At 42.1% G+C, this 10436-nt stretch overlaps 1 protein-coding gene across 1 annotated transcript; it reads right to left on the bottom strand.

Annotated features, from left to right (window-relative positions):
• Positions 1–357: 357 nt before the first annotated feature.
• MRPL15 (mitochondrial ribosomal protein L15) lies at positions 358–9096 on the bottom strand. The gene is made up of 5 exons (XM_032183122.1): positions 8953–9096; positions 5583–5740; positions 2962–3127; positions 2328–2451; positions 358–937 (listed from the first exon to the last, which is right to left on the bottom strand). The coding sequence occupies exons 1-5, from the start codon at positions 9049–9051 to the stop codon at positions 600–602; spliced, it is 885 nt and encodes a 294-aa protein (XP_032039013.1). The 5' UTR covers positions 9052–9096; the 3' UTR covers positions 358–599.
• Between the last annotated feature and the right edge of the window lie 1340 nt (positions 9097–10436).

The following is a 10436-nucleotide window of genomic DNA, read 5'->3' as shown; positions in this document are numbered from 1 at the left end:
CTTTTGCGTTTTGCCACTGCCATCAATAGCAAAACATTGCTGTCTGTGGACTTGAAGAGGTTAGTGAATTCTTCTGTACTTTGATATTTTCAATTGTTCCTAATTTTCCCCAACAAAAAATTATGGTTTACTTCTCAGAGGTATTCAAGATGCTATTTCAATTAATGTTGTAGAAAATTTTATGCACCACTTGTAAAACTTAATATTGTTTTGAACAACCCTGTTTTGGATTTTATTTGAAGGGAGAAGAATACAAACTAATTATGAAGTCAAGCTACTCTTTGGAATCATCCCCTGAAACAGATGAAGCTCTGGAATATTTTTTTCTGTAAAAGTAAATGGCAAATCATAGCAAGAGAAAGTGCCAAAACACACACTTTATTTATGTCAGACTCTACACAATTGCCAAACATTAAGATTTTTTACGGACAGTATTGTGACAATAAAAAAATTGAGAGCCACACCAGTAGATTACATAAACAATAATTTTTGTTTTGTCTGGTGTAACAGGAGTCTTAAAAAAAACAAACACCACTTTGTATCCATTATTTCATACCCAGATGTTTCCTGTACACCTGCAGTTGTCTCTAGTCCTGAATTCATGAGCTATAGTATTTTAGCAGCCTCTCATCGGTTGGTTTCAGAATTTTCTTGTCTGCCATGTTTACGATCCATCCTGGAGCAAGACCAAAAAATATCTGCCTGGGATCCTTGCGCGTGCTTAACATTTTGAAGAGCTCATCCTTAGTTATGTCTGGTAGGGAATAACCATATTTCTTGGCAAGTTCAAGCCGGGCTTCTTCAACCTTGGATGGATCTGCCAGATACCCCCGATTATTGGCATCCGTGTAGTAACGAACTAGATCTTCAGGTGGAAGCAGCCGCTTTGGAATAGGCTGGCCACGCAGAAAAAACACTACTGGCTTAATTAAGATTTCTGTGTGCAGAGAAGAGACAAAATTAGATACGATGCTTTACAAATCAACGTTTAGAGACATCACACTTTTTCATTGGGTATTTTGTGCTAAATAAGTCGTTGAACTCATTTATTAAAGAACATCAGGCAAAAAAAAAAATCTTAAATTCTTGTTTAGAATTAAATACTTACTTACAAGTTTCACTTACCCAAACAACTCTAGTGACAACTGTTACTACAAAGATCAGTTAAAACAATCCAGATGAATCATTATTTCTAATGCATTTATAATGCCTGCTTTGGAAATATACAATATACAATAAACCAGAAGATGGCACCTTATTCCAAAGATGGACTTCCAGGTTAGAAGTGTCTATTTACACAGTCAACGAGTACAGAATTTTGTGTTTTTGTAAGTATTTTAAATAAAGAATCAACAGTATGTACACCTATTTAGGCTGGATATAGGAAATCTTCACTCTGAGGGCAGTGAGGCACTGGCACAGCCCAGAGAAGCTGTGGATGCCCCATCCCTGGAGGTGTTCAAGGCCAGGCTGGATGGGGCTTTGGGCAGTCTGGTCTGGTGGGAGGTGTCCCTGCCCATGGCAGAGGGTTGGAACCAGATGCCTTTAAGGTCCCTTCCAACCCAAACTATTCTGTGATTCTTTTTAGGCATTTGTGAGAGTATCTTCTCCTCAAATTTTGCTACAGTTGGGAAGTTACTTTTCAGACCCTTTTAAATTCAATATTTAGATCATTTTCTGGATCAGAAAACAAACAAACTTGTATCAGTCCAGGGTAACACATTTTGCGCACTGGAAAATATCTGTTCCTCTTGTGCTCAGCTTCATTCACACATGAGATCTCCATTATGGCCAATAAAAAGTGCATGAATGAATATTAGGCAGGATGCAGCCTCAAGCAAAGCAAAGCCACATTCTTCAGTGAAAGTGTTCTCAAAACAATAGCCATTTTGACTGGAACGATTCTGACCTTCTCTAGCTTAGTTACTTCCTCACTTTAAGTGGAAAAGTATTTTAAATAAAAAAATATCAACAACCAATTGTTATTTAAGTCCATATAAGTCCCTGAATTTTCCTAGGGTTATTAAATGTGTGGAAAAGTTGAAATACAAAAATTCAAAGAAACAATCTTTTATTAGTTCCTCTAGCTACAGAGCTACTTAGATTTCTTTAACTGGCTGATTGGTAAATAACTATAAACACTAGGAGGCCTAAACAGGTGAATAGTTTAAAAAAACAGTTAAAGACATAGTGTTATATATACAGCAGTTATATATGTTGCTGGATGTCTCAGAAGAGAGAAAGGGGAGGATCATCCAGTAAGAACTGTTTGGAGAGATTTGGATCATTTCACCTTCTCACAGACAGAAGAAACTGGAAATCCTTACCCAGGCTCCTTGGATCGTAGAACGATGTTGTAACAACACCTCCATTTTTTTCTATGGTTGCAATTGCTAATTCAGATGCCCTTTGTACTTCAATATTTACTTTTGCTGAAAAAATATCAGCACCCTGTAAGTTTCAAAAAACATTACAGTAATATTAAAATGACTATTTTAAGGCACACATTCATTCCTCTCTGCAAAGTTACAAGAAACATTAAGGCCTGTGAAATATTATGATTTGTCTGTTTGCTGCACCAAGAACAGTCAACATATTCTCATTCAGTCACTTGGGTTCAAGTAAAAAAGCTTGCCTGTCCAAATTTTTCAGACATTTCTTTTAGTACATTCTAGTCTTCTGTTCTAAGATACTTTTTAAGACTTCTCGTTATATGTCCCTTAACTATTATTTTTGTAGTTTCTCTGGTCTTGAAACACCATCCTATTATTTTGCTAACACACAGTGCCCTCTAGTGGATTTAATATCGCAAAAAAAAATCCACAGAAAAATAATTTAGAAAAACAAAGATGCTTCCAAAAACAGAGGAAGGAGAAAGACATTTGGATAGCCTGGTGTGGAAAAACTGAGAACTCAAGGCTTTACACTGCCTAAAACAATAGATCTGTTTTGTATGCATACCTCCTCCACGAGCTGGACGCCATAATCTCGTTTGAGAGGTTGGACTGTTATACCTCTGGCATTAGTAAGCTGTGTCAAGTCAATTGGTTGTGTGGGGTCAACTCTACCCAGATCAATCAGGTACTGCAGCTTCTGAAGACTGAGTGGTTGATACTGACGTCTGAAGCTGGGGAGAGAAAAAAAAGGAACAAAGATATTTATGAAACTCTAATAGAACTGGTCAGTGATATACAGCACATAATCCATTTTCTACCCAGTCCTAAAACAACCAAGAAAATGCTTGAAACAGTCATCCATAAGCCAAAATCATATTTGCATTAAACTGAACTTACAAGCCCCAGTTAGAGCTCAAGACTGCACTACACATTCAGTTCCCACCCCTAATATGACATTAATCCTTTTGTTGAGCTCGATTTACTCCAGAATACCTCTGTATCTGCTTTTTTTTTTTTTTTTTTTTTTTTTTTTTAAAGGAAGCAGCAAAACATGAAGAAGTTGAAGCATCAGCATTTCTTGGTAAGTCAACAAGATTCTAAATAACTATCAGCTTCAAAGTGAATCCATCTTGGTAGCCTCGGTGATGCATTTGGAAAATCTGACCAAAAAAAAGACCAACCAACCAAAAGACAACAAATGAATAAAAACAAACAAACAAAAAACGCTCACTATGAAAATAAAAAGTACCTCTGCCTTTCCATAGAAATTTAGTCAGAATAGCAGCCAAACCCAGTATATGCTCCTGCACAGCTTGCCTCTATCCAACAAGTTTTTTTTTAGTTCATACCACTGCACCTGACATCTAACAAGTAGTAAATGGAATCTTCCTGAACATCCTCCAAGAGAGAGAAATATTAAGAATGTCTACATTAATCTATATCCCCAAAGGAGAATGGAATATTTTGTCAGTAGCTATCACCTTCAGCAGAATCTGCTGCTGCATTTTATGAAGTTCTAACTTTATTGCACAAACCAATCCTCTGGGTAGTCCTTCCTGGTTCTATACCTCCTGCATACCAGTTATGCTGCTGCTCAGAACTTTCTCAAATGATCTATTTCACCACCACTACTGGAAATCTGTGTTAGTAGAAAAAATGAAAAGCTTATCTATTAAGCTTTAATGGTATGCTGAGCAAAACAAAACAGAAAACAACCAAGCAGCAGAATTACCCATCAGACAGTTCCTAACAGAGCAAGAGTTCAAAAAGCAGAGAAACACCACTGCAGACAGGAAAAAAAAAAGAGCAATGTGAAGATAAACAGGTAGAGACACTGTTCAGCATGTTCCTATCCCAACAGTCTCTCGATTGCACTTACAATGTCCACCAAAAGAACTTTTATAGTAGTCTCACACTGGAGTTTTGAAAACATTGAAAAATTATGACTATTTTATTTGTTGTTTCCACGTGTGCCAGATGTGGTTAAAAAGCAGCAAAACATTGTTAATTTTTTTCATTGCAGAGGCTTGGATTTGTGTTGTTTATGAATAAATTTGGGATTGCTGTTAACATAAGATCAGCATCTGCATTCTGCAGATCATCCTCTGTGTATCAAAAGCACTTCTTGTTTACTATTATAATAAATTAAGAGGGAGAAATGGCAGTAATTGGAAGTATAGTTTAAAAAACTTCAAAACTAACAAGACTTGCAGAGAAAACCTTCAATAATGAGGACAGGTCTGTAAGTTACACTTCATGTATAAATTGAAACTATAAAAATGTGCAGCTATTTGCTGAAGTTATATCAGCAAATGAAACATGCAATCAAACTGCAAGTTTAACAACTGATGAATAAGTACACATCAGTACTTTCATTCTTGAACTGTCTGCTAGATGTGGCACGTTTTTGTTACTAGGACCTGTAGCAGCATTGTATGGATACAGAAGTTTGAGAACATATGTAAAGGCAACAAGATGGTTAGTGACCAAGGCAACATGAAAGCTATCTTAGGAAACAAAAAACAGATTTAAACAAAAATAGACAATTAAAAATAAAATAATAATAATAATAAATAAAAAAAAAAAAGAAAGGGAAAACACTAGGGAAAAGACATGTTAGAACAATCATTTTAAAAAGCTGGAAGATGGACAATGGCACAAGCAAGCATAATGTGAAAAGGGGACAGAAGTGACAGCCAAGGCAGAATGCCTGAGAACAATGGCAGAAGATGACTTAATGGACTCTTACAACAGATTTGGTATTACACAGTTTGTTAAGATACTAGGTGGAACTGATGGAGCCCAGACAAAGAGAGCAGCTTTGCATGGCTAAAGTGTACAGTAATGAAGAGAAGCGGGTTTGTTTGGCTGGCAGCAGATCAGGGCTTCAAGTGAATAAAGCAAAGTGAAATAACAAAGAAAGACAAAGGAATGTGCTCAGCTACAGGAGCATGGGCACATGCAACACATGAAGAATTATGCAAATAAAACAACAAAAAATAATTAAAATAAATTTTTAAATCTCACAAGAAATGAGAGATCGTGCTGACAGGCAAGCTAACGATCACAGAGGAATACCTCATCTTCAGTTAGCCCTGCTTTGGCATATTAGAGAGATTCTGGCTTCAGGAGAACACTTAAGACACTCAGAAATTAATCAGCCTGCTTATATGTGAAGAAACTTACCTATGTCCCTCATTAAACCCATACTTCGGTATGGCCAAATAAAATGGAGTTTGGCCACCCTCAAAGCCTAATCGGGGACGATTTCCTCTTTGTCTTTCTCCTTTGTGACCTCTGCCACACTTTCTACCTCCATATCTTCCGCGGCCACGTCTTTTCTCCTTGAAAACAAACAACAGCACAGTCAGTCAATGACTTTGTAGGTAAGCATTTATAAAACAGAAGATTTCAGAGGTATAACCAACTTAAAATGCTGATTCTTGGAGAAAAGAAAAGAAAAAAAAAAGAAATAACTCTTTTCTAAAGGGAAAAATACTCAGAAGAGCAGTCAATGTCATTTTTGCACACAGCTCTAGGCAGGTGTTGCACAAAAGAAATACCAGTACTTAATCCTACCTCTTAATATCCTGCACTCTCCACGTTTGATTATTCCCCTGAATTAACCTTTGATATTTCCTGCTATTTCGTAAGAAAGTTGCTCAGAAATTTCTGAGCACTAACAACGAAAAAAATCACATCAAGGGAACAGACTACACACACTACACATACACATAGCTCTTTTCATGGACTCAGACTTGTTAGCAAGTCTGCAACCACTGGCTACAAATCAGAAGAGAGGATTATATTTCAGAACTTTATTACTGCTTAAATTAAGACCGTGAAACTAAGCAATTAGTTTACTGAGTGCTTTAAATTAGAATTGCAGCTCTAAGTACAGCATTTCAGCAATCCTCTTGCACTCACCTCCTGTTTGTGGTAGGAAAAGCACTTGCATAGCTAAATGGTGAACAGGATCAAAGATAAAGGTAAAACCACTTCCTTTCCCCTCCCAAATTTAGATCAGTTGCACCACTCAGTACAACACAGGTATGCCAGTATCCGTGGCATTACAAGACAGGCGGTAAACAATGCTGGGAACAAGCACCTGGGAGCACCAGATATTAAATGAAGCGGTGCCAGCCCACACTGAGCTAGCTATCAGAAGCCTCCTGTGTCAGACGGCCGTAGTTCATGCCCTGAGGATTTTGCAGCACTGAGGATCACTTTAATTTCCTTACGCTCTGTTGGGGATAAGCCACAAGCTCCAGATTCCTCACTGCTGTGCTGAACGCAGTAAGGGATCTCTGCTCAGCTCCAAGAGGCACGACCATACCCATGCACCACTCTGAAGCATCCGTTTGGCCTCGCAAAGTTTTCCCATTTAAGCTACCGTTCACTGGACTGTGAACACACGTGGAAGGAGCAGCGCCATATCGCTAAGTCTCGTATCTCCACAACAGAATACACACGCTTGCTATTTTCCATCGTGTTCCTCAACTTGAATTGATAAAGAAACACATTTTAAACAGCATTTGTGATTACAAGCTAACCTTGATTAAGTCCCTGCTGGATCAATAATAATTTAAAGAAGTCATTACTGAAAACACAGACTACAGCCAGTTTCTTCACATTCTATTCTTCTGTGTCCAACACTCAGCCAAACTGCGGGCACCCCATATCCTGCCATTCTTGCTGTGGAGTAACACTGCAGCACAGCACATTTGGTGAGATTAAGGTCTGAAAACTGCTCAGTGCGTCACAGTACCTGATTATTTGCCTGCCACCACAGACACAAAGTTTGATGTTTTATGCTTTTTATTGTGCCTGCAAGTTTTCCAAAGTTACCGACCACCTACTGCACAGCCATATTAATAAGAAGGCCAACGTGGACGTGCATCAGAAAAAAATGCATGGATATGCTTGGAACACCTGATCTAAGATGCACAGCTTCCCTGTATTAATGCTGAGCAGCAGAAAGGTCAAGTGAAGCTTTACGCTTGACCAGACTACTCCTGCCACCAAAGGAAGCTGTCTCGTCCCTCACCCACATTCTGCTGCTTTACTTGCAGGATCCCTTGAGCCACGTGCCTCTGCGTTGCACCAGGGAATTAAAATGGATGAAAACTAACTTTTAGCCTAATTAGTTTTCATCAGGTTTAGTTCCAGGATCTGGCTCCCTACACTCAGAGGCAGAGGGAGGGCACAACCTGCCCACAGCGCCGTGTACACAGTGACTTCGTTTAACACAAACACACGGGTGATTTGGGGTCAAAACCAGAGAGCAACTGGTATATTGCCCAGGCTGTCAGTGAAGTCAATCCAAACATCTGGGTTGTTTCGGCAACTTGTTTGTGAAATAAAATGCTCTTAAACCCACTCACGTGGGCAGAATAATCACAGATTAAAGCTGTCAGGTTCCTTGACAAAGACAGCTGAGGTCATCTGTCCAAGCTCTAACTGAAGTTTGTGCTAACATGGGGAAAAAATTGCAATTCACTTCCTATTTGAAGTTGCAAGTTACTTACAAAAGACCCAGTGAGTATACAAAAAATCTCTACTTTAAAGTTAGGACCCTTTTCTTTTTTTTTTTTTTTAAAAAAAAAAAAAAAAACATGTTTTCCTAACAGGAAAGGAAGGGACCTCAAAGATCCCCTAGTTCCAATCCCCATGCCATAGGCAGGGACACCTCCCACCAAACCAGGTTGCCCAAAGCCCCATCCAGCCTGGCCTTGAGCACCTCCAGGGATGGGGCATCCACAGCTTCTCTGGGCAACCTGTGCCAGGGCCTCACCACCCTCTGCGCAAAGAACTTCCTCCTTATATCTAATCCAAGTCTCCCCTCTTTTAGTCTAAAACAATTCTTCCTTGTCCTATCATTATCAGATTGAACAGAGTTGCTCCCCTTCAAATACTGAAAGGTCGCAATGAGGTCACCCCAGAGCCTCCTCTTCTCCAGGGTGAGAAATCCCAGCTCTCTCAGCCTTTCAACGTAGGAGAGGTGCCCCAGCCCTTGATCATCTTTGCGGCCCTCCTCTGGATCCACTCTAACAGCCCCACATCCTTCTGGTGCTGGGAGCCCCAGGACGCAGCACTCCAGGTGGCGCCTCACCATGGCAGAGCAGAGGGGCACAATCACCTCCCTCACCCTGCTGGCCACTCCTCTGTTGGTGCAGCCCATGACGCAGTTGCCCTTTTGCACTGCAGGCACGCACTGCTGGCTCATGTCCAGCTTTTTGTCCACCAGAACCCCCAAGTCCTTCTCTGCTGGGCTGCTCTCAGTGAGTTCTTCTCCCAGTCTGTGCTCATGTCTGGGATTGCCCCAGTGCAGGTGCAGCACCTTGCGCTTGGACTTGTTGAACCTCATTAGGCTCACACGGGCCCACTTCTCCAGCCTGTCCAGGCCCCGTGGATGTCATCCCTTCCTTCCGTTGTACCAGCTGCACCACCCAGCCACCCACCGCCCAGCTTCCCACGGGGACAGCTCAGAGGACACGGGACAACGCACAACGCCGACACCCCCCACACCCCTCCCCGGCGCTCCGCAGGCACTCACCTTCTTTTTGGAGCCGGGGCTGGGCCTCAGGTTGGCCAGGCTGACCTTGGGCAGCGCCCGCAGCAGCTCCAGGGCCCTGCTCCCGCCGGGGCCGCTCATCCCGGCCCGAGGGCGGCAGCGCCGCTGCCTGGGGAGAGGGGGAGCTGCTTTACGGCAGCAGCCGCAAAGCGCAACGCGCAGCACTGTCGCGCTTCCTCCCCCTCCCCCCCCCCCCCCCAAGGCGGGAGCGCGCGCGGGGCAGCGCGGCCCCGACATGGCGGCCGGGGGAGGTGGGGCAGGGAGAGGGGGGTGGTTGTTATAAAATGTGAGGGGGTCAGCAGGGTGAAATCTGAACTTTCTTGTGCAAAATAGCTGTATGGAGTGCTATGGGGAACCATCTCAGTGCATTTCAATCACTAGGGCAGCGAAAATACATATTTTTTTGTTTTACTATAATGCCTAGTGTTTTGCCTCATAAAGCTTGCGCTGCCTCAGGCTACCTAGAAAACATTCATATGCAGACCCCTATAAAGAGATACTCAACTTAACTTCTTCACTGAAAGGGTTGTGAGGCATTGGAACAGGCTGCCCAGGGAAGTGGTGGAGTCACCATCCCTGGAAGTCTTCAAAAGATGTTTAGATGTAGAGCTTAGGGATATGGTTTAGTGGGGACTGCTAGTGTTAGGTCAGAGGTTGGACTCGATGATCTTGAGGTCTCTTCCAACCTAGAAATTCTGTGTGTGATTCTGTGTGTGAACTCACAAGGCTGTAAAGATTCACAACCCAGATGTTGTCACCGATTCCTTTGGGATTTTAGGAGCTAAGTCCCCCCACCGTCTGCCCTTAGGGTGCCCTGTTGGCCATCCTGCTTTTTGCATCTCCTGTACGGCCGGTCTGCACAGAGCTTGTGTGCCTGCAGCAGCCCCGACCACGCTGTGAGATCGCTCCGACTGAAAGCTTGCTCCAGTCATGAGCCGACTGCTGACCTTCGAGGCAGGAGGCCGCCTCGTGACATTTCCGTACACTAAATAAGCGGCAGTGTAGTCAATGCTGGGGTGGAAAGGGAAGACTATTTTTTCACCTCCTCTACAGAAAGCATCAGGTTTATCTTGCTTGATAAGCAGCTGACATAGCGTGAAGCTCCTGATCTTTTAGGAATCTTTTATTCATGAACTACATTTTTGTAACACATTTGGATTGGGTACATCACAGCACCATAGAATCATAGAACAGCTCATGTCGGAAGGGACCTTAAAGGTCACCTAGTTCCACGCCCCTGCTGTGGGCAGGGATGCCACCCACTAGATCAGGTCAACATCTCCAGGGATGGGGCATCCACAGCTTCTCTGCACAACCTGTGCCAGTGCCTCACCACCCTCCGAGTGAAAAATTTCCTCCTAACCTCTAATCTAAATCTCCCCTCTTTCAATTTAAAGCCTTTCCCCCTTGTTCTATCACTATCTGCCTGTATAAAAAGTCATTCTCCATCTTTTTTATAAGCCCCC

Source organism: Aythya fuligula, chromosome 2, assembly GCF_009819795.1.
Source record: "Aythya fuligula isolate bAytFul2 chromosome 2, bAytFul2.pri, whole genome shotgun sequence".
In the NCBI taxonomy this organism is placed as follows: Eukaryota; Metazoa; Chordata; class Aves; order Anseriformes; family Anatidae; genus Aythya; species Aythya fuligula.
This window is presented reverse-complemented; position numbering and strand designations above follow the sequence as displayed.